This window comes from Tachypleus tridentatus, chromosome 2 (genome assembly GCF_004210375.1).
Source record: "Tachypleus tridentatus isolate NWPU-2018 chromosome 2, ASM421037v1, whole genome shotgun sequence".
Taxonomy (NCBI): Eukaryota; Metazoa; Arthropoda; class Merostomata; order Xiphosura; family Limulidae; genus Tachypleus; species Tachypleus tridentatus.
The window spans coordinates 88,430,762-88,456,649 of NC_134826.1; the positions used below are offsets into that span (position 1 = coordinate 88,430,762).

The 25,888-nt window shown below is 36.8% G+C and overlaps 1 protein-coding gene across 1 annotated transcript; it reads left to right on the forward strand.

Moving 5' to 3' along the window:
- Positions 1 to 1,332: 1,332 nt before the first annotated feature.
- LOC143244445 (cold shock domain-containing protein CG9705-like) lies at positions 1,333 to 20,353 on the forward strand. Its single transcript, XM_076489105.1, is given in 6 exon segments — positions 1,333 to 1,469; positions 3,455 to 3,517; positions 10,405 to 10,529; positions 12,035 to 12,090; positions 12,093 to 12,156; positions 17,307 to 20,353. Coding segments are annotated over 4 exon segments (441 nt in total). The 5' UTR covers positions 1,333 to 1,469; positions 3,455 to 3,517; the 3' UTR covers positions 17,503 to 20,353.
- The last annotated feature ends 5,535 nt before the right edge of the window (positions 20,354 to 25,888 follow it).

A 25,888-nucleotide genomic window follows, 5' to 3' on the forward strand; every position in this document is an offset into this window, starting at 1 on the left:
CATATAAATTTTCTCAGACTCACAACTATGAACTTAACTATCGATTATCAACGGGCATGCCCCACCCATCCAGAAAAGGGTTAAAACAGTTAGCATTTATTAATTCCACATTGAACAGTTATTGTACTCAACAATCTCAAACTCTTTACGTGGACCACCCTTCTGAAAACACGTATCAAAAATAATTTACGAGTTCAAATAAAGGAAGTCTTGCCATTGGCTGATACTGGCAGTGTTAAGTTCGCATAAGACTAAAATCGTTCAAAATTTCCCTCCAAAAATCGAAAGTTGTTGAATACTACATTTTTGTTATACATATATAATAATTAAAACTTTATCAAACAGTGTTCACTACAAAAGAGACATTTACATTACCGTATAGGGTCACAGTAATTAAGTTAACTCGCGTTCTAAGTAACAGTATTACGACTCAAACAGGTTTTTCACGAACACTTTTACTTTAAAGATCCAAAACGTTTATTAGTTACATTCAAGCCTTTGTTTTTAGAAATGTAGATTCATATAAAGTGCACTGTCACGCAATCGTTGTAATATTGAATTAAATAATGAATCTATTGCCTGATTTGACACTTGTACAAACAAGAATAATTATGATATAATTGAAAGAAGGAAACTGTGTGAAGGACAATCCTACTGTTTATTGTTAGGGTTGGGGAAAAGGTAGGTTTTCGTGTTTCCCAGAGGGTGTCAGTATGAAGGTAAATTTCATGCGAGAAATTGGTAATATCGTGCATTAAACGTGTACGCCAAATAGTATGTCATGTGGAACAACCGGTAAATAGCGTTTTCATATTTTGCATTCTCAGCCAACTTGATGGGTGAAAAGCCTTGTCGACAGCGGCATGCAGCTAAAATGTTATTACATTTTGTTTTGGAAAAGTGTATAGGGTTAGCAAAGGGAGTTTTAGAAAGATCTTTGTAAAAAATACAATGTAAATGTGAGGTAATATCATGTAAATTGCCAATCTATAAAGCTCTATATATTTTAAAACTTTTACATAAAATTATGTTGAATAATTAATTTATTAATAAAATGTTTAATTATATTATTGAATATTTGTATCAGTATTCATTTATATTATTGGATATGTAGTGTGCCATTGTATCAGAATCAGGTTTGTGAGTAGTAAATAATTAATAATTCTTATACTTGATGGCTAGGACTGGGTTTGAATTTGAAATATGTCCTCTCTACTTTTAAAATAATATCGAGATTAACTCTCTAATTTTACAACCATCGATGTAAACGGTGGTGATTTTAAAGATGGAGCTGATGTCGCCGAGACGACTGATAAATAACATGCGATGAAGGTTTGAGAGTTGGTTGCGAGGTGATATAAGGAATCTGTAAGTGTGCAAGAATCGATATTAATTATCGAAACTTTATACAATCTGATTAATAGATTAGCAAGCAGCTTGTTAAAATATTACCGTCAATATAACTTGTGGTAAGTTGTTTAAAAATTACCACTTGTATTTTGGAATTGATTTTAATATTCAAATCATGGTTTGTTATTAAGTTACTTAGTATTAGCGACTTTTCTTGAGTAGAATATGTAAGGTGGGCTAATTATCTTTGTTTCTCTGTCTTCAAATTTCAACTCGGAGAACAAGATCTATTCGTACAGAAACATAACTGAGTGTCTAAAATTCATCTCTCTTAAGCCGTCTTGAGGAATAACTTTTACATGTAATATTGTTTCCAAGGTTATTTGTTTAAATTCATATATTATTTCAACAAATTTATGAATAATGTAAGGAACCAATAAAATTACTTTACAGAATATATTAAATAAGTTTTTGATTTTAAATGCAAACTGTCATTAAATATGAAACATTCTACGAATGTTTGTAATATATTTTGAGTACAAGTGGTTAACATTTATTAAGTCGCGTCATAATTTTGAAATATAAGTTACAAGTGATATGTAATATTTTAAAGACTTAAGAAATTGAGGTTTTAATTCAGACGGTTTAGCACCACTTTTTAAATATAACCCTGCCACTTAGTGCAAACTCTTGAATATTTGGTATTTTTTACAATAAGTGGAGAGATTTTTCACTATTAAATTAAAAATGCAGAATATTTATGAATACCTTTTTAAGAAAGTACTTTGAAGAGTATAGATACTTGGTAAAGTTTGTTGTAGAGTTTATGCTATTATACTAATTTATGGTAACTTGCACCCTTGGTTGTCAATTATAATTTGCATAGTATTTCTTAATTATAACATCCAGATAGATGATAGCTGTTTATAATGTCCAGAAACTTGAAACAAAAGGGGCTGGGTGATGTTTGTTTTTGGCATGGGTAACTAACTTTGTTTAATTACAAAAGAAAATGGCTTTTGTGTGTGTGTGAAAGAATTTGAACTTTATTAATAGCAAACATTTGATATTTAATACTAAACTGCTACTAAAAACATTTATTAAATGAGTACTGCAGACTAGAAATTAGGCTTTAAAAAAAACTTGGTGCCTTTGTATGATTCATTGGAGACCAGTGACAGTGTCTCCCACAGAAACTTTCTTACTTTGGAAGGGTTTTATTTGTTGGGGACTTCCCTCTCACAGAAGTTTAAGGTCAAGTGATTAATTGGACTTTCTCCCCATGCTCTCCACAGTTAGTCTATTTATTGTGCCTTGAAAATGCTCCCTTTCTGTTTAAGAAACTCATCCCTAAAGAAAGAAAACAGTGAGTTCATATTTTTGTGCTAGAGATCTATACTGTATTTGTTATAGCTGTTTTGCTAGAAGATGGTGTGTCCAACATCACATAATTTTAATAAAGTGTTCAAATTAGTAATTGTTATATGGCAAACATACTTTACACAGTTAATACGAAAACAAACATGGTGATGCACTTGTATGACAATTTTAAAACCGATTAGTTTATCAGTTCAGCATTACTTGAGGTTGAATATTATCTGACATACACATAGTCCAATACATAAAAGTATTATCAAATTTTGTAGTTACTTTTAAGATAGTGATACTATTTGTATGTACTTAGTGGACAACTTTGTATGTGATAAACCCCCTCTTTTCATGAATTTTGCAAAGTTTGACAAAAATATCTGGCTTTTTTTCCTTTGGTTCATTAAGGCTATACCATCAACTAAACTTTAAAAAAGCCCAAAACCAGTCCTTATTGGATTCATTTAAATATTTATTAACCCTTTCCTTAAATTTACTGCATTCACCATATGTGAACTTGACCCATTCCAAGGGCCGACTAATCTGCCATAAAAGAACCATGTGGGATTAGTTGACGGTACTTCAAGTCTTTCATAATTTTTATTTCTGTTCCCTCTTCTTTCCAATTTCACTATTAAATACAAAAAGTCAATGCATCGGTTATTTTACACTGTAAATTTTCTTAATTGTAAACATCTCATTCAGATCCCATCTTTTGATTCTTATTTTTTTCAAGAGGAAACAAGTTCATGGGTTGTACTTTCCCAGCAGTTTGTTGTTCTTAAGGTAAGAAGCCAAGGTAAGGTAAGTCTGAATATAACACTCCAGATATTGCCAAACTAAAACTATAATCTCTTTCGGGTTATATTCAGTATTTCTATACATATAACTTAATATTGTATTTGTCCTACCATAAGTAACAGTAACTGATCAACCAAAATTCCAAGTTCCTTTTTGTGTGTAAAGCCATTAATATTGTTCCAATTAAATGTAATTTAAATTATATCTCTTATCCATTAATATTCATTTTGTGTAATTAAAAACTGTTGGCCATATTCACCTAACTTTCCAAATAAACTAATCCTTATGTAAAGCAGCAGCATTCTTTTCACAGCCAACAATACCCAAGAACCAAATATCAGCAGCAAATTTAAGCAATCTGTAAATCATTCCTTCATATGTCATTGATGTAAATCAAAATAGCAAAGACATAAACATTGAGTCTTGTGGTGCCTATCCAACTTGTGATATTAATCTAATTTGATTAAACTCAATTTATGACAAATCCTGCTTTCTCATTCAGCCTCTTTTTTTTTTCAGTCCAACTTGCCCACCATGCCTATAGATGTTTTTTTAACTCTTACATAGCACCTTGTTAAATTCATTCTGAAACTTCAAATTCATACCCTCATCACCACAAGAAAAAACCTATTCAAAGATTTTCTGCTAATGAAACAACTTTCAATTTCAAACAAAATTTTAAGATTTGTTAAATGGATCTGCAAAACATATCCTTCAGACTCTCAAACATTTTACCACCACTTATGTAATAATAATAATTACTTACACTGTTTATAAACAACCTTAATGAGTATCATTAGTGAACTTCCAATCTGCTGGCATCAGCCCACTATTAAATTACACATTAAAAATATGTATCCTTTTCACTTTTCTTTTTTTTTTTTTTTACTGGTCCAGGAGTTTTTATCACCCTTTAAACTGCTTTAGTCCCACAGTTAACAATATCTTGTTTCCATCATCCAAATCTTCAGGATAAGAAATATTATTAAAATATTCATTTGTACAAACCCAGCCATCTTATAATCATCAGAAAATAGCCTTTTTTATTATCCCTCAAAGGCCCAACAATTTGTTAGTTCTTAAAGTATTTAAATAAATACCTATATTATGTTTCAAGTCTCCCTTGTGTGCCCTTTTTGATATCTAAATTTCTTGTTTAACCAACCCTTTTTACTTTCAATAAACTTTTAAGTTGCCTGTTATAGTAGTTAGTTTAAATTTCTTTAATTCATAATGCTTTCCTTTATCTTTATCCCTTACACCCTTTGTAAGCTAGCCTGGTTTTGTTTCATTTTCAGCAAACCCTTTTTTCGATGTATGAAACTCATCTATCCCAACCAGGCACACTTGATGTGGATTCCTGTATGTGGTGAGGGGACCTCCCAGGGAAGGTTCTGTTCTTTTTGTTTATCTCCTCTGGGATCTAAACATCCACCCGTGTGTGTGTTTGCTCGTGCATGACGACCCATGACGGTAAGTAAAGGATGCTGGTGGTGGAGGGGTCCAACCCTAACACACCACTTTGGCCTTGAATTCTTGTAGAAGAGCCGCCTTGGGGTGGCCCCCATAGGGCCAATTGGCTGGTCCACTTAGGCTAGGGTCAACCAAGCACCAGTAGTGGATGTTCTCAGCTGATGTTGTGGACATTGTATCTGATACTGGTGTTTGGGTATAGTGCTCAAAATATCTTGGCATTGCTGCAATGTCCTTGTTTGGCACTGTAGTGCGTCCTCTTGTAGGGTTCCACGGTGAGTGGTATTAGTGGGCACTGAAACATTCTTTTTATTATTACGGATCCCCCTAATCAAAGTTTAAAAAATAATAGTGAAAAAACATACCATTGGTAAATGACCATGTGTTGAAGATTCTGAAGACCAATCTTCAACCTCTGTAACACCTGTAATTCATTTTCTTATATTACATTCTCTTTCAGACAAATATTTTGGGCAAATGTCTCCCTTTTTCATTCAGAAGACACCAGAGGTACTTGCTAGCTCTCCAAAGTCAGTCAGAAAGCCTCGCTCTGGTGACATATTGGTGAAAACATCCACACCTAAACACAGTGAATTCCTCTTACATTCAAAGGCGATTGGGAATATATCCATTGAGGTTATGCCCCATGCTACTTTGAATTCGTCACTAAAGTTATTGTTGAGAGAGATTTGAAGAACATCTCCGAGTCTGAGTTTCTTGCTGGTTTCTCTGCCCAAAGAGTTTGTGTAGTAAGGTGTGTTTCCATTCAAAGATGGAATTATGATGCCGACTATTGCCCTAATTCTGACATTTACATCACCACGTCCACCTGCCACCATCAAGGCAGGTCATCTTAATTGCAAGGTACAGCCATACATTCCAAACCCTCTCAGTTGTTTCCAGTGTCAGCGATTCGGTCACTCAAAGACATCATGTCATGATTCCTTGACTTGTGCCTTTTGTGGTGGCAAGGACCACAATGCCTACAAGTGTGAAACAGACCCTCATTGCATCAGATGCAATGGCTCTCACCATCCTACTTTCGTTCTTACCGTAAATGGTTGGAAGAAAGAGGTGCAACATTTAAAAACAATTCATAACATTACTTACCATGAGGCTCAAAGGTTGCTGTCCACTGCTTTATCTCTGACGTATGCTGCTGCACTTCGTTCCACTACTACAGTGGAAATGCAGATGGATCTCTGTGTCTCCAAAATAATCATTCTCAAACCAAATGAAAAGTCTTTTCACCTCCACGGTTAAAAAAGTTGATGAATCAACTTCAGCACCCATCTGTGTCCCTAACATACATTCCAGCAAACCCCAAGATCCACTTCCTTCTGGGTACAGGCATTTCCTCAGGAACATCTCCCACCCCAAGATCTAAAATGATCATTCGTTCATGTCCTCAGTTGCTGGAATCCTCTTCCAATAGCAAAGACTTGCCCAACTAACCCAGAGCAGGATCTATGGAGGTCGACAGACCTCCTGAATAAAGAAAATAAAGAAAAAGACGTTGTAAACAGAAGGGTTTTCTACCCAATTCGCCTACACATAAATAAAAATGGCTACCTTGATACAATGGAACTGTCAAGGTTTACGTTCTAATCTAGATGACATCAAAACACTGATTGCTTCCTACCATCCTGTTTGTCCTTCCTTTCAGGAAACATTTCTGAAACCTGCCGATACAGTCACCATTCGGCGGTTTTCTTTGTACAGAAATGACAGGTTGTGCGATGGACGAGTGCATGGAGGGGTGGCAGTGTTGGTTGATCAGCATATGTCTAACTTGTCTTTGCCACTCGACACGCCCTTGGAGGCCGTAGCCATCCGTGTTTACTTTGGTTGTACCATCACTGTTTGTTCTCTATACCTGGCTCCTGAAGATATCTATGATCAATCAGATCTTGATGCTCTCATTGAATAGTTGTCATCTCCCGTTTTAAACCTGGGGGACTTTAATGGACATCATCTTATTTGGGGAAGTGCTGATATTGATAGGAGGGGTCACTCCGTAGAGAGTATGCTCTCTGATTACAATATTTCTCTTTTCAATAGCGGTTCTTTTACTTATTTTCATGCACTAATCTGTTCTTTACTGCAATTGATCTCTCAATTTGCTCCCCTTCACTATTCCACTTTTCATGGAGGGTTAGCAATAATCCACGAGGCAGTGATCATTTTCCTATAATCTTGAGAGAGATTGGTCGTGGTTGATGCTACCCGACCCGCATGCCTCGATGAAAAGTGAATCAGGCAAACTGGCTCTCTTTCACTGCTCTTGCAGAACTTGATCCTGCCATCGTCTGTAAGCCATTAATAGACGACTGTGTGGCAGCAGTAACTGACTGAGTTATACAAGCAGCTGCTTAATGTATTTTAAATCTTGACACGTTTTCCACTATATCCTTGTCCATGGTGGAATCCTGCCTGCCACAAGGCACGGAAGGCTCAAAAACGGGCCTGGGATACTTTCCGTAGACATCCCACACTCTTGAACCTCATCGCCAGCAGTTACTGGCTGTATAATACAGTTGGATAAATTGGGTCTGTCCTGGGATAACATTGCTGAATACACTGGTCAGCCCATCCCACCATGGCTTATTACAGTCTCCAAATGTGACCTATCTTTAAGTCATCTGAGAAAAGCAGACACTCCTGATTGGAAATACTGTCTGTTATTTGCTGAACATCTTTCGAACCATCTTTCCATTCCTATTTATACAAATGGTTCGAAATCAGATGATTATATGGGCTCTGCCATGGTTTGTTGTGGTTTGGTAGTTGCGTGCAGAATCCCCTCTTCAGCTTCTGTGTTCACTGCTGAACTGTACGCCATTTTCTTGCCCTGGATCCCATAGAAGCTAAGCAGTACTCAAACTGCATTATTTATACTGACTCGCTTAGTTCTCTACTGGCCCTGGAATCGCTTTACGCTAGTCCACACCCTGTTCTCGCCAGTATTTAAAACGGACTGACCAATTTCTCTCAAACCTCTACTTCTATCCAGTTTTTTCTGGATACTGGGTCACATTGGTATTCGCGAGAACGAGCTCGCTGATATCGCAGCTAAACCTGTCTGCTGTGGCACTATCACAGCTGTGCCTATTCTATACATGGACTATGGTTCTGTATTCAAGGTTCGGCTCCGTGTCAGCTGGCATTCGACTTTGAGTGAGCAACGCGAAAACAAACTTTTCTAATTAAAACCCTATATTAGACTTTGGTTGTCTTGCTTCCATAAGGATCGGAAAGAGGAAGTTGTTCTAAGTAGACTACGCATTGGTCAGTTTTTTAACTCGTCGATTTCTTTTATTTGGAACTAATGCATTAACGTGTTGCCTATGTAACACTCAGATCACAATAAGCCACATTTTACTTTTTTGCCGTCGTTATGTCAAACGACAGCACCATTTTAAACATGTTCTTTCCGAAGGTTTATCCGTAACGTCAGACAGTGTTGTTGGTGATGGTGACACTGTCCACCTTGGAAATGTTTTTAATTTTTTTAAAGGACATTAATCTTTTTAATGCCATTTAAGTTTTTTAATTTATACATTAGACCGTTTTCAATGTGATTCCCTTTAAGAATCGCAGTCCATCCAGTTCGATTTGAAATTAGAAAATGGCCGTAACGTCAAATAACTCGAAAGCAGGATTGGGAAGGCCAACTCCAGGTGACTGACGGTAGTTTTTGTACTTACCTGTTAGTCTTCCTAGCGAGTTATGATAATTGCAATTATGCTACAGAGTCCTTTACAACTTGTATTACTGTAGTTTTTCTCTTAACGTTATAGACTAGATGTAAATATTGGTTTTATGCTATTTATTGTTTGTTTTTTTAACTTTGTTTTGTTTTACCTTAACTTCCTTTTATGAATTTTACTTAACTTGATTTTAACTTTTTATCGGATGTTTGTCGCAGATAGCCGAGCTGCTTTTTGCCATAAAACATCAAATCAACCAACCAACCCAACCATGTATGATGACTGGTGCAACTGGAATGGTTGCATATCAGGATCAATGTTTTATAGATATAACACATTGCAAAAGGCCAAAATTGTCTGTGTTTGGGAGAGATGTTACCATGGTTCATTTAGGAAGTGTTCATATAATATCTATAGTAAAATTTAACATTCTCAAAAATTATTTTTGATATGATTTTGATTTTTGATATCACCCAGGGAGATGTTAACATCATAACACACGGACAACAATGCACCATTTGGTCCTCTATGGCTTTCCGTACGCACCCACCCTTGTATAAATGTAAACCTATCCTCTATTTTTATGTAAACCTTTTATTCTTTTTTAAACTTTTCAAAAATGTTGGCTACCAGTGCTGCTGACAGCAGCCCATTTAATAACCAATTCACCCGTAGTCTAGTCTGGCATTTTAAAATCTTGTAATTGGGTTTTCTTTCATCATTGTTTTCAGGTAATGGTACAAAGAAATTTGAGACCATTGAAGTTGACAATGCTCTGTAAGGTGTAAATTGGCTAAAGACCTTTGACTTTTATTATATTTCAGAGACTGTAGGACAAGATGGCACAAACTTAAGATTTGGTAAGACTGGCTATGCTCAAGTTAAGAGTTTTACTTTAAAAACGTGGTGATTGGTTTGTGGAATAAGTTACCATTGGTAGTAGCAAAGCCTAACACTGCAGGAGTTTAAGAAGGAAATGAACTTTTAAAAACTAGGTAGGATGGATATAAAAAAAACAAAAAACATTTGTTTCACCTGAGAGTGATCCTCCACGAGAAGTTGCATTATTAGATTTGAATCATCTGTTCCTTTGAAATAAGTCTTCTGGTTCTAAAATCAACTGTTTCCATTAATTCAGTATTTTATCTTGTATGAGATGACCAAAGCCCTACACACTATTCAAAATGTAACCAACTAATGATTTATATATCTAGGTATTTTCTTCTTTTGACATTCAATGTCTGTTGTTTTTTACTACTATCAACAGAGCACTTGTCTCAAAGATTTAAATGACTCTATGCCAAGCACTTTAGTTGAGACACTTGTATATTTCTGATCGTATTACCTTTCTTTATCAAATATTAATTTATTCAAGATTAAAGTGGTGAAGTATGAATTAAACAAAATAGAGATTTTGTTTCTAATTAACGCCGACAGGGAGGGGTACTGATATTTCACGAGATTTGTAGATTTCAATGCTAATAAGTGTTTGTGTTGTTTGTTTTAAAATCAAAATTACGTTAATAAAATTGAATTATAGATTGAGTTACTATTACTGTTACACAATATAAGCTCTATAAAAATACTGGTGTCATAATTAGAGAGGGAGTAATTAGGGGCAGTATGGTAGTTAATAGTTAGACTTAAGGCAATTAATAGTGATAACACGTGTGGTGTTAACTCTGGTGTATTTCTTCTTCAGATGTCACATCATGCCAATATTCGCCACGATTCTCAACCTGAGAATCCACTAACCTTCCCAGTTTCTACTGAAGGTAGCCATATCCCCAGCCCTGTCATTACTCGAAGGACCCGGACAGCTTCAATGTATGTATTGGTAACATTGTGAGAAGTTAGGGATAGCACCAATGAACAACCTACCCCAGGGAGTGAGATATATACACAAAGTTACTGTAGTGAAGTAAATAGTGAACTAGTTACACAGTATAATAAAAAATAACTCCAGTTATCTAGATTCGGGCTTGCTGAAGATAAAGAAAGATAGATAGTTGAAAACTAATTTACTACAGTGAATGATGTAGCGGTTTACAGATGAAAATTAACTTTAGGTTAAGATATTCAGCAGAGTGACAGCTAACAGTGAACTAGACTTTGGTGTTGTTTACAGTGAGAGTAATGAACTAGTCTCTGTATTTCATTAGCGAGAGTGACAGGTGATAATAGCTCAATAAACGTTCTGATGCGTTAAGGTAAGTGACACGCACTAGTAAAGCTAGAACAACTTTATTCTCTTATTTTGGTTGGGTAGGGGCACAAGGTCCAAGTGTATAGTTTGTCTGCTCAGCATGTTTAGTTTTCCTGGATGGTCAGTGTGTGTAACCTTTGAACTTGTATATACTTGTGTATACCTAAGGTCCCTATTATAGGCAAACCACAATTTTGTAAGAACAAGGGCTTGAGACGATATAAGCGCCATTGCTTGGCTTATGATTTCAAGTATAATTTTTTTTATTTAATATGAGAACAATGTATATACACAGGTGAGTTTTTCGCACGCTATGTCAGTGGTAGGAAGTTCCGTTTTAAAGAGGTTAGATATTTGTATCATTAACGTTACTATGTGTAATTCTAGCAATGTTTTGGGCAGACGGTTTAGAAAAGTAGTAGTTGAACAGGGTGTGTTGTACGTAGTGGTCCGGTTTTTATCGATAAACTGAGTTGAACAGTGTGTGTTGTATATAGTGGTCCGGTTTTTATCGGTAAACTGAGTTGAACAGTGTGTGTTTTTTATATACCCCTGAGATTAGTACCTGGAGATGCATACATGCATAGCGATCGATTCCACACGATTAACCGAGTTGTTGTATAATTTCAAAATCGGAATTTATCCTTTCGTTGTATATTGATACGTTTGTTATTGCCTGGTGGGGATAAGTCACCTTTCCGAGCACGTGATATAAGTTGGTATAGCACACGCTCGCTGTTCGAGGTTTTCAATGAAATATATTTGGAAGTTTCTACAGCGATAGTTCTAATTATCGTGTTTGATAACTTAGAAGCCATTTTAATTTGCTTTTGTTACCGTTGGGAAGCGAATTTAATTTCCTGTCTAAACATTCAACTGGTGGTTTAGTATAATAAATTAAACTTCGAGTAATTATCCAGGAAATAGATTTATAATGTGCTAGATGTGAAGGTCTTGTTTATAATGTGCTAGATGTGAAGGTCTTGTTTCTCGTTCCCCAAAACCGTGTCGTCTGGTCGTTTATTTCTAACAGTTCTGGAAGAACCTAAAATTATTCTATTTTTAATTTTCGCATGCTGTTTAATGGAGTGAGTTGCGATATGTCTGACATTCTTACTACCCACAGGTCAGAGAGAGCAGCCTCCAATCCTGTTCAGTATGGTAAAGTTAAGTACTTTTGCCGACAGAGGGACATGGATTCATTACACCCGACGATGGATCAGACGATATCTTCTTTCATATTTCAGAGTAAGGTTGTGAGTTTGTTAATATTTCAGCTTTTTTTTAATACACTACATATTAAAACTTGTACTTTCAACAGATACTGTTACCGATAAGTGAATGCTTAAATATATTGTTAAATGTAATTGTAAATTAGTTTACATCTAACGGCGTATTTTGGTGATATTTTCTGTGACTTTAACTTAAACCTTAACGAACAATCAACTGGATTTGGTACCTGTGGTTATAGGGATCTGGAAACAATAGCTTTTTGTTGTTTTAAAAAAAATGGAACCTTAAAATTTGTGAATTTAAGTTTCGCATGACAAGCTTGTTGCCAACGAGTTTAACAGTGGATTATGAAAAATATAAGATTTTCTTCCATAAAAAGTGGTGAAACGCAAACATAAAAATCGCACGATATTCAATCCAACAAGAAACCATAAAACTTTATCTCGGGTGATAATCATTTTATGGAACACGTCGGCGACAACTTTCCTGGAATATAGAAACAAATCTCATCTTATAATAAATATGAACACGATTAATGGGTCTTAATAAATACCAACTGTTTAAAAATAGAAACAAGAACGTAGTTTGAAGACATTCTTCGAATTGAAGTAAAATCAAAGGAATAAAACACATGTGACACATTTCAACGATTTATCAAGGTCGAACTGTAAGGGGCAGAATACAAAGGTCAAAGACCACCTTAAAGGGACCGTCCTATACTCTTGAACATTTAAGAACGACACTCCATATCTGAAAACAACAGCCTCCGCCCTAGTGTCTCAACGCTATGACTACTGACTTGTAACGCTAAAAACCGGATTTCGATCGCTCGTGGTGTGCACAGCACAGATTGCCTATTGTGTAGCCTAGCGCTTAACTACAAACAAACGTTTCTGAAAACAACGTTGTAATTGTACGAAGTGAAACTGATACATACAAGAAAAATTATAGTTGTACAAGTCAGAACGTAAACTTTTTTTTTTTATGAAATATCCCGAAACAACACTATTTCTACTATTAATACCCAGTATATTTCCACAATGCATTTTCATGTATCATTTTTAAGTAATTATTGCTACCTATGTTAAATTCCGTAATTAGATAATGCACTTTTGAGAACAACCAAACTACGGCCCTCGAGGTCATTTTGTCCGGCCCGCCAGCAGCTAGCCGCTTGGAAATAAAAATTGACATTTCATCAAATGTCCGACTGTCATAACAAAATAAGTCACACCAATGGTCGCTTTAAGCTGGCAAACACAAGACGTTATGATAAAAAGAAATAAGGCTGTCACGCGCATTTTTAACCAATAGGAAAATTCTTCTTTCGCCCTTGCTGTCAGTTTATTCATATCGAGGCACGTACGAGGGCTGTTCAAAAAATACGCGGACTGACGTCATAAAACAAAATGTACTTTATTTAGAAGTTACAGGTCTGGAACCTCTTCAAAGTACTCTCCTCCCCAACGCACACACTTATCCCAACGGTGATTCCACTTGTTGAAACAGTCCTGGTACGCTTCTTTTGTAATGTCCTCCAGCTCCTTCGTCGCATTTGCCTTAATCTCGGGAATCGTTTCAAATCTTCTTCCTTTCAAGGGTCTTTTGAGTTTGGGGAACAAGAAAAAATCGCAAGAAGCAAGAACAGGTGAGTAGGGGGTTGGGTAAGAACAGTGATCGAGTGTTTGGCCAAAAACACACGAGTTCTGAGGCACAAATTTCGCAGCAACGCGGTGCATCTTCAATTTTTCGGTCAAAATCTCGTAACAAGATCCAACTGATATCCCACACTCTTCAGCAAGCTCCCTGACAGCCAGACGTTGATTTGCCCGCACCAGGGTGTTGATTTTGTCGACGTGTGGGTCGTTAGTTGAGGTGGAAGGACGTTCAGGACGCTCATCATCTTCAATGGACTGTCGACCATCCTTAAAACGTTCATGCCACTTGAAACATGCCGTACGCTTCATAGCAACATCACCGTAAGCCGTGTTAAGCATAGCAAAAGTTTCAGTTGCAGATTTTCCAAGTTTAACACAAAATTTCACAGCAAGTCGTTGCTCCTTCAGGTCATTCATTTTGAAATCCGCCAAACGAAAAAATCGCACTTCACTTAAAACCGCGTAGCTAATACACAAATGAAGATATCTGCAATCGGGAAATGGCGTCGTAATCAGCTGATCTGTGCGAACCTAGCGACACCAAGCGGATTCCCCTGGAACCAACTGGAGCCGCGCAATTCAAACAGTCCGCGTATGTTTTTAACAGACCTCGTATCTATGAAAGCATTAGGATTTCGAAAACAAGTACAGACTTAATCCTCGTCCTATCCACTCGTCTTTTAAATTCAACGGCCTAGGATTACCGCTTCAGCAAGCTCATTTATCTTAGTAGTCGGGTTATGCGCTTTTTGTAACTCGATCTTTGGTAAGTGTCGTGGGAAACATACGTTTCAATATATTTTTTGTGCGTTCTTGGACCAGTACAATACTTTTCTCGCAGCGTTCTGTGTTTTTCATTTTCAGATCCTGTTTTTTTTTCACCCATCGTTATGGCTGCTTTTAAAAGAAGAAAAATGGACTGTGAGTGTCGTGCTTTCAATGAAGAATGGGAGAAAAATACTTCTTTGTGGAAACAAAAAACAGAAAGCTACTTGTATGATATGCACCGAAAGTGTTGCCGTTTTGAAAGAGTACAATCTTCGGCGTCACTACGAAACAAAACATCTATCAACACATTTAAAATTTTCAGGAAAGTTCCTTTCTGAGACATGAATCCATGAAACGTGTTTTTGAATCTCAAAAGAATCTCTTCACGAGAAAGTTTGCTGAAACTGAATCTATCACTCATACAAGTTACAAAATAGTGCATAGGATGGCAGAGCGAGGAAAACCTTTACTGATGGCAACTTCATTAAAGAGTGTATGATGGAAGCAGCAAATGAGCTGCGTCCTGAAAAAGCCAATTTCTTTGAAAGTATCAGCCTTTCAGCAACTTCAGTTGTACGAAGAGCAGAAGAACTTGGAGAGAAGATCGCATTACAGATACGCCAAAAAGCTAGGAACTTCTCATAGTATTCTCTGGCACAGGATGAGTACTGATCTCTCGAGTACGTCACAACTTCTCGTGGTCATTTGTGGAGTTAATTTGGACTTTCAGATCACGGAAGAGTTGGCATCAGTTTGCAGCATGCACGGAAGAACACCTGGAGAAGATGTTTTCATGGAAATGCATAAAACTTTGCAAGATTATAACCTTCAGTGGAATCAGCTTAGAGGTGTAACAGTTGATGGAGGAAAAAACATGGTTGGAGTAAAGAAGGGTCTGGTGGGGCTGATCAGGAAACAGTTGGAAGATCTTCATGTCCCAAGTGCTCTGTTCATACACTGCATCATACATCAGCAAGCACTCTGTGGAAAAGACTTGGATATTTCTTGCGTACTGAAACCAGTCATTTCTGCAGTGAACTTCATTCGGGGTCATGCACTTAATCATCGCAGTTCAAGGTGTTTCTTGAAGAAATTGATTCAGATTTCTGTGACTTGCCTTATCACATGGCGGTGAGGTGGCTCAGCTGCGGTAAAGTCTTGTCTCGTTTTTATAAGCTGAGAAGAGAAATAGATATACTTCTTATCGAGAAATATAGAGCCGATCCACTTCTGTCGGATCTAACCTGGTTGTCAAAGTTGTCATTTTTGGTTGACGTCATATTCCACATGAATGAATTGAACTTGAAACTTCGGAGGAAGAATAATCTTGTCTGTGATCTCTATAGAATCATTAAAGGATTTCGGAGAAAGCTGTCATTGTTTGAAGCACATTTGGAAGGAGGAAACCTCTCTTATTTTCAGTGTTTCAATGAGTTTCATGCTGGAATCACAGAAAATATCAACCTAGAGTTACAGAAAAAGATCATTGGTGATTTTAAATAAGCATTTTTAGAGATTTTCGGATCTCGACAAAATCGAAAGTGACATTCTCATTTTTCAGAATTCTTTTAATTGCGTCATTGATGACGTGCCAGTGGAACTTCAGCTGGAGGTCATCGATTTGCAAGGAAATGACTTGTTGAAAGCAAAACATGGAGAGGGTCAACTTATTGAATTTTACAGCTGCATACCTGAAGATGATTTTCCAAAGCTAAAGCAGTTCGCATCTGGTATTGCATCAGTGTTCGGAACAACTTATGTCTGTGAACAAGCATTTTCAAAAATGAAGTATGCGAAGTCAGTACATCGATCAAGGTTGACTGATGAACATTTGAAAGCAATTCTAATGATTGGATGCAGCAATTCAAAACCCAGCATTGAAGATATTTTGAAAGCCAAACGCCAATTTCATAAATCTCGCTAACTTTTTTTGCGGCATAGTGAAATTCAGATATGTACTCACTATGTGCGATGTGACAATTGTTTTTTCTAATGTCACCTTCTTTGATAACTTTTTGGTAAATAAAGATGTTGTTTATATTTCTGTTTGTTTTTTTATTATATGTGTGTATTGCATGCTACTCCCACATGGCTAATGTGACATCCTAAACTTAGTGTTAAGTCTTTTAACAGAGAGCTTTCGTTCTAGCTTATGAGTATTGAACATAGTGATCATGTGGCCCGCGCGTCTCATTCCCCAAGTAATCTGGCCAAATCATGAAAAGTTTGGTGACCCCCGTCTTAAACAATAACATTTCTACTCGTACACGCAGGCGCAGTAGTTAGCTTCAAGCATTGCCGTAGATTTGATGAGTGTCAGAATATTATTTCAAAGGCGCGTTATCCACACTGGAAGACAAGGTTTCACTTGGATTTTAAAGGTTGGTGAGCTTTTAGCTGACTGTTGTGTTTCTGCTCAGATTTGTTTACTGTAAAACATTTATTTTAAATTACAAGTAAATGTGTACGTAAACAACCGCGTACCTAAAACATTTCTACAAAGTTATCTGTTAAGTTGTATAATTATTAACGATGACGAGAAATCCGCTTAAAGTAAAAATGTACTCTAAACACGGCTGGTATTGGTATTAAAACTTTAATAAAATAAAATGCAGAACAACGTTTCGACCTTCTTACGTCATATTCAGGTTAATACCCACACTAGCCGTTTTTTAGAATGCATAACTCATGTTTCAGAGGTACACTTTGAGTGACGACAACTTTGTTTTTGGTTTTCAGCATCGAAGGAGAATATGCGCCACGCCACGGTGATGACGTAACCTACAAACTGTGCCATATTCCTCCGAAGATGGAGAAGCTCCAAGCTGTCCACGTGGTCATTACTCACCTCAGTCCCGGGACTCACGAGCGATGGGACCAACCTCCATCTCCTACACAAGACTCTGACCAGGCCTTTCCTCACGTTACACAGTAGTCGACCAAGATAACGCTGTAATCATGTTTGTTAGTTGGACTTTTTTTTTTTTTTTTAATGTCAAAATCGGAGCCTACGTGAGTTCAACTTTAGCTAGTGTCAACGTAAGCACAAATTAATGCTGGCGACGTAAAAATATTTTGCGAAGACATTTGTTTGACGGTAACTTTTATCTTGCATTGTTATTTAAACAAACACGGTTTCTACGTATGGTGATTAAATCCTTTTTTCGTATACATCAGAAAATGCAGAAAAACGTTTTTTTTTTTTTTTTGTATCCCATCCTATAGCTACAACCCTTATATATCTGCTATGTTCCAGTCCTCCTCCATTTTTTCGGTGTACGAAATAGTTACGAATTTCGTAACTATTTTTATATTCATAAGATGGAAAGAGGTCAGTCGATCATGAAGTGCACAAGTTGCATATTCCTGGCACCTTTGTTTTTCTTCCTTTTTTGAAATTTCTAAATAAATCTTGCAAATCGGAACTATACAATGTAGTAATGAATTAAATATAACACGCACTGAACATTCAGGTCAAATTAGTCAGTTAAAGTGGGAGTCGCGACACTAGTTGGAAGAGCTATTTACCAGTTTTTGGCATTATTCCAACGTTTGTCACGTTTTTTTTTCCTGTCTTTATCTTTGACGGTGTAGACGAAATATATCTTTTAAAAAACCTGTTCAGTCCAAATAGTCGGTGGAAAAAAAATATGTATACTGGAAAAAAACTGTAATAAAAAAGTATAAACATGGTATTTCAGTAAATATAAACACTTGGATAGCTAAAAAGTGGTTGGATTTAAAGTGTCAGTAAATATGAAGACACAACATTTGTGCTGCTCAAAGTTTTATTATTAAATTAAGAAGTAATTAGAACTGTTTTAACATAATGAATGATTCCGATTTAATGTTTCAGTCATCCGTTGGTTTTCTATAAAATAATGTGACCTTGAAAGAAAGGCGTATTCAAAAAACGTAGTGTGTAAAAATACGTACACAAGGATGAGTTGGGGCACGTGATGCGTCTGTTAAGTGTGCTTATATTAGTCGTGTTCTGAGAGTGGTTTCGTTATTTGAATAGAAACCACAACAACTGACGTTTTAATTAACGGTTTGATCTACAACTTTTAAACAGTTGCTCTTTGTTATTTCCAGCGGTGTATTTAGAGCAGTCGTTGAGGTCCCCCAAATTTGGAAAAATTTCCCTCGTGGTGTCCGGTTAAGTTTCAGTTTCACAACGAAATTCTGGCATAAAGACCCACCACACGCACATACACACTGTAATAAGAAAACCCAACGTAATAAAGCGGACAACCTCCTTAACTCTAACATGGACTGGGTTTTACATCTGTAAAATTAAAACCGAGGTCCAAGTGAGATTCGAACCCGTGAATTAAACATTAACACAAAATCTTGATAGTTGTTTCCTGTGTTCATGTGTGTATTAGGATCTTGGAAGAAACTTTCACGTTTTAGTGAAATGGTTGAGAGGTTCGGTGAGTATCTGGGTAGAGACAGAACACAGATGCGGATTGTACAACCTCATTAGACTGTGAACCGACATATGCAGAATTCTTCAGTACTTTCAAATGAAGACAGCTGTTTCAGTTAATGACGTCCCTCTGTGCTCTGGTGTCTGCAAGTTTAGGAAATTAATAAAACTGCACAAGTGGTGTCGAGCAGTGCATCACGTTTACAGGGGCAGACTCGTTTTGACTTCAGTATTGTCAAATTGGTAGAAATATACCTCTTTCAGTCAGTCCTCCCCCGCTCACTTTCTACAGTGTCCCAGTGCCTTGGTGTATTATTTATAATTCTTAGTTCAGTAGTATTTATAATTTACCTGAGGGCTCGAACCTAGGTTTCTTCACAAGAATGCTGCCATTTAGTTCATTAGTCGGTAAACACTAAATTGATAACGCCATAAAAAAAAATTTAGTAGTGTTAACTGATGATTTGTGTATTTCACGTCTTAATTTTCAAATTATTTAAAGCGTAGAAATAAAGTATTTAGAAGATTAGTTTTGTTTTCTCAAACTTCTCTTAATCCGTCCTTTTGAGGCTCGAAATCGGAGGTTTGTAAAAATACCATTTACATCTTTTGTTTTTTTTCTCTTACAAGTTAGGCTAGTTGGTTAGAGAGCGCTTGACCTACAATCTGAGGTTCACGGGTTCGAATCTCCGTCCCACCAAACATGCTTACCCTATCAGTCGTGGGGGCATTATACTGTGACAGTCAGTCCCACTATAAAGAGTAGCCGAAGAGTTTGTGGTGGGTGATAATAACTAGCTATCTTTCCTCTGGTCTTTCGCTGATCAGTTAAGGATGGCTAGCGCGGATATTCCTCGTGTAGCTTCAAAACAAAATCTTCCCTGAGTCGCACACTGCCTGACAAGCAGTTTATTCGATACTAGAACTCAACAGTTGGGCTGTACTGTGAGAAACAAAATATTTTGCAGCTATTTTATTCACTGCAACGTACTAGTAAACCGTGTGTATTATGCAACATAAACGACATACAGTAACCCGATGAAAGGATTTGTTAAAATATTAATACATGTTGGTGTTGTTTAAATAGAAATGGCACTTTGTAAAAGCAAGTGAGACATCGTAGACAAAATGGATGCAAATTATGGGTTGATGATAAATATGCGTATACGAGAAATGTATCAGAGTTTATGTTACGAAATCAGTTTTAATGTTACCCTGATGTTTTATTGAGAGTATATTATGTTGTTTCGCACACGAGAGCTGTACTGTTTTTTGTTACCATAGTAATTCTTCATTGTTTGGATTCGTACTGTTTGGCGTTACTGAACAATAAATGTTTGTTGTTACTATTTGAGTAGGCGTGGTTTCGTGCTTTAATTGTATATAAATGTTGAAATGCTTGCACTAGAGTGACTAGACGAATCCTGATGGTTAAAATGCAGGGCTATGTATACGAGAGTCCAAGGATCGAGCTCCGATATTCCCCTGAATACGCTTTTGTATTTTCACATGCCTAACTATTTGTCCACATTAATGGTGTCTGATCTGGTCATACAGTCTCTGTTGTCACGTAAGATGACGTAAACCTTGAAAATAGTAAGTAAAAAACTTTACATAATATTTGGGTTGAATAGAAAATTATATATAAAATGAGCTCGAACAACGTCTCGCTGACGATGCACGTGGCTGTCAATTAATCTTCAGTTTTAAACTCAGTTGTGCTGTGGTATCTCCAAACGGCTGGTATGGAAATTATCACTTTTATTGATAAACAGAAAACAACGTTTCGACCTTCCTAGATAATCATAGCTTAAAAATGACCTTTTTTTTATTTCAAATGTGCTATGGCTGGTTTCGTTATGCAAAGCTACACACTGTTCGCTGCATCGCGGGGAATCGAACCTCAGATTTTAAGGTTGTAAGTTCGCAAATTTACCACAGACTCGCAAGGTTACGAAATGTAGCGAAGGTTATATCACAAAATGGAATTACCAACTGAAACGTAGCAGCTATTTTAAATCTGTAATAAGTACGACACCACATGGTTTTCCGTTTATGTTCATGTGTGATACGCATGAGACAGTGAAACGTTGAGAATTAATTTAATTTGGACTAGCGGAAATAAATGATAAGCGGTACGGATCTGTGAATGTGAGAATCACGGGTTCGTATCCCTGTCACACCAAACATGCTCCCCCCTTTTAGCCGTGGGGACGTTGTAATTCTAAGGTCAGTCCCACTGTGCGTTGGCAAAAAAAGTTGGTGGTAGGTTGTTATGACTAGCTGCCTTCCCTTTAGTCTTACACCGCTGAATTAGGGACAGCTGATGCCGATAGCCCTCGTGTAGCTTTTGCGCGAAATTAAACAAACAAACGAATCTGTGAAACTAGGTGAGAGAAATGAGTAAACTATTTGAAGAATTTAAGTTTGAAGAGACATTTTGAAACGATGAAGAGTTTTATTTGCATAATAATTAAAGGATATCTTCGATTTTTGTGGAAAAATGTATACCAAAAGAGAGAATTGCATAAAACGAACCTGTCGTATACACTTTTTTTTTTTTTTTTTTTTTTTTTTTACAACAATGGTTAGTTCTTGCTCTGACAGTTTTCAGGATTGGCATGGTTTGCTAGTCAAAGTGCTCAACTCGCAAAATGAGAGTCCCGGGTTTGAATCCATACCCGAAAATATTCTGAAGTCACGGTCAATACTACTTTTAGTTGGTAAAAAAAAAACTCGTAGGGTGGTGTTTAATTGGTTCCTTCGCTCTAATATATCACTGCTAAATTAGAGACGACTAGCACAAATAACCCTCTAGTAGTTCTGCGCGAAATTCAAAATAAACAAATATTTTTCATTAAATATAAATATCCAACTCGGCTAGTTTAACTTAACTCTAAAATTACCGATTTCTTCGCCTACTGCTCACCACCGCTGGAGTACACATATTGCTAAAAAAAAACAGAGAAAAAAATTATGCTTTTATCTGCCATAACATTCATTGTAATGAACAGACAAAAAAACGTTAAGTCTCTCATTTTCCATCAAAATACTGCTAGAGTAACTGCAGTTTTACGTTACTTTGGTTTTGATGAATGTTGCCAAACTGCTTACTCTCACTACTAAGTTAAGCCTATTTTGTTACACGCTCCGCTTTTTCAGGCAACGCTGGTGAGTTTTGAATCTAAGAAACTCGTTTGCTGCAGCGGAAGTAGCGAATCAGAGAAGAGATTAGTCCTCTACGTTATCGTGCAACTTATTTCTTCACTGAAATAAGCGTTCCGACGAAGAAAAGAAATTTTAACAACTATATACTACTTTGTTTTTGTTTGACTATTTTTATGTCTCCTATGTTTCTATTGGCCCTGTGACTAATAAACTTGTGAAGTCGCAAGTACTTTGATTTATCAAAAGTACCTTGTTCTACTGATATAATTATGGCATTTTTAGCAAAATAATTTTTTTTGCTCATATTGTAAAAGTTTTCTATGCGGTATACTTGTGATTATAGAATGCATCTAGAACTAAAGGCTTATATCATGAGTTTAATGTCGCATGAAGACTGAAATTTAATACCAGTAAAGTGGAAGTCTCACTGTATTGAATAGAATATCGATACCCGAAACCACGACTTAGTTCATCAGAAATAAAATTTCCTTTCTTGTACATTTAGCTAACGAGTCGAGATATAAAGTTTCAAATATTTCCTCAAGTTCGTAGTGAATAAAAAATAACTCGCCCAAGCAGGTGATTTGAACTTTAGCCACGGACACTGCTTTCAGTGGCTCAGCGATAAATTTGTAGGCTTACGACACAAAAATTAGGGTTACATAGGCTTTTTTTACTGGACCCACCACAAGTATTGTCCTCCGAAATACATTACCCACATTCCCTCTTCATCCACCAAGTTACATAAAAAAAAAAAGAATTTGCACCCATGCCTTTTCAGACTGGTGCCTAAAACCAGCGCTTTAGACCCCTCGGCCACGCTACCGTCGGTAGCTATAATAAATGTAAAAAAAAAAAAAGAGGCCACCATCAAACTAGGCTTCCTACTTATAGGGCAAATATCTATAAATATATGAAACTAGAACATGGACATTACCCTGAAAAGGGTCTGAGTAAACTCGGACCACTCGGACCCTAAAGCAGTACCCATACCAACCTACACTGCATGATCATGTAAGTAAAAGAAGGAGGAAGAGGTCAAAGCGCACCTGACCTCCCAGGGTACATATGATTACCCACATCTCGAGAGAGAGTTACATACTCGTTGTGAGCACAGCAGAAATGGGCTTGACTACTCGTAATTTGAGGGTCGTGGGTTTGAATCCCCGTCACACAAAACATGCTCGCCCTTTCAGCCGTAGGAATATTATGATGTACGATCAAACCCATTATTCGTTGGTAAAAGAGTAGACCAAGAGCTGGTGGTGGATGGTGATGACTAGCTGCCCTCCCTCTAGTTTTACACTGCTAAATTATGGATGACTATCGCAGCTAACCCTCGTGTAGCTGTGTGCGAAAATTCAAACCAAACAGACCATAATAACTCATTGTGTAACTTTGTTCTTGGAAATAAACCGACCAAAACTACAGGAACTGGCAACAACGCTAGAAACCAAATCTGTTCTTCAAGTGCTTACTATCGTATATTTATTACTCTTTGGTTCGTGTCTAAAGAGCCAGTGGTGAAATGTGAGCTCAGGTCAACGTGTGCGTTTCAGTTACGACGTGAGGAGATATTACGTTGATATTTTATCGTGTTTACGAGAAACAAATGTACTGTTCGACAATATGTCCACGTAGTATAAAAAATTAGCTGTACAACCCTTCCCACAGCATTTGAACTTAATGTAATTTTTTTCGTTACAGGTGTAAGTTTCAAGGGGTGCATGACCCACATTTTTACAAAATGGAAGTATTTATATAGAATACTCTTTTGAATATCCTAGCGATTAAAACTATCTCCCCCTCTCCATTTTTGAAAACCAAATTACGACACTGGTTGTCTTAATATAGAATAATTCCAGGTGTCTTTCTCGCAGGACTATGGTGCATTACGTTGTACACCATGCAAATCATTTCTTGGTGAGAATCAAAGTCTTTATTACTTGAAATGATGAAATGGTTATGAAATCTTGCTTATTAGTTTATTGTTGTATTAGTATAATATACTTCCAAACACAAATATGAAATATTGAGCCAAATTCTACAGATTAATCCTGGGACTCCCCCATGGACAGTTTGAGTGTCAAACACTGCCTGCTGATGCGATACTCGTTCTCTGACGTTGCTATCAGGTCTTGCAATTAGTTCGTGAACTGTTTCCGTCCAGTAAATATAACTTGTTTATTTGACTGAAAACAACGGAAAACGTGCAACAGAAACCACTCCATCGAACTGAAATTTCTTTGTCGATTAGCGCAGAGATATAAGTGCCAGAGTAATTAATATTAATTGTGAATTTAAACATATTAGGATAGTCTGTATGCTACACGTGAGGCAAATATTAAAAAAAATCACTCAACCAATTGCACGGTATTTAAAGTAAATTAAACAATAATAAAACACGTAGATATTAATTAAAACTCGAATAACGTGTGTTTATGATACAAACTATCATAATGTTTAATATATCCAGAAAGAAGACAACTACAGAAGGATCACTAAAACACGTTAAGATGTCCTGTATCTTTAATTAACTTTAAATCGCAGATGAAGGGGCGACAAAAGAGGGTCCGAACTGTAACTAGTTCTAGAAAGTAAATTTAGGGTGCCCAATTACTTTTATAGAGGTGGGACATATTTGGTTTGGTTTGAATTTTGCGCCAATCGACACAAGGGTTATCTGCGCTAGCCGCCCCTAATTTAGCAGTGTAAGACTAGAGGGAAGGGAGCTAGTCATCACCACCATCGCCAACTCTTGGGCTACTCTTTTACCAACGGCTAGTGGGATTGACCGTGACGTTATAACGCCCCCACGGCTGAAAGGGCGAACATGTTTGGTGTGACGAGGACTCGAACCCACGACCCTCAGATTACAGTAGAGTCCCTTAACCATCTGGCCAAGCCGGATCTCTTTAGTAATTAAGCCAATATGCATGCAAGTTGTGAAAAAATGAAAAAGGGAAAACAATGTCTTTGGGCCTAAATTAATTCTATAACGTCTCAAGACTGTTCCATCATAAAGAACACGGGCACTGCTGTGAGTACAAAGTTAAGAAACCAAAAGCCCAAATAAAATACATTAAAAATTATTGACTCATAGTCAAAATTCACCAATGTACCCGAATGAATTAATTCAAATACTACAGTGATGTAACTGTATTAGTTTTCTTCGTAATTCAGCAACTCTTGTTCTCACTTCATAAGTTGAGACTCTTTTTTGTAAAACCTTCCTGTGTCTCAACTAGCTAATTTTCATTACATTTATTATTTTGACAATCTTTCTCAAAACAGTTTTTCTAGGTATCATCATCACTCGAATATCCTTTTTCGGTCCGACATGGCCAGGTAGTTACGGAGCTTAACTCATAATCTTTTCACCCGTGGGAACGGCTTAAATGTGACGGTCAGTCCCACTATTCGTTGCTAAAAGAGTAGCTTAAGAATTGGCGATGGGTGGTGATGACTAGCTGCCTTCAATCTAATCTTACGCTGCTAAATTAGAGACTGACTAACTCAGCCCTCGTGTAGCTTTGCGTGAAATTTAAACAAATCTTTTGATGGACCGAAAATTTATTTAAAGATGTTATAATTGCTTGTTTGGAATTTCGCGCAAAGCTACACCATGGCTATCTGCGCTAGCCGTCCCTAATTTAGCAGTGTAAGATTATAGGGGAGGCAACTAGTCATCATCACCCACCGCCAACTCTTGGGCTACTTT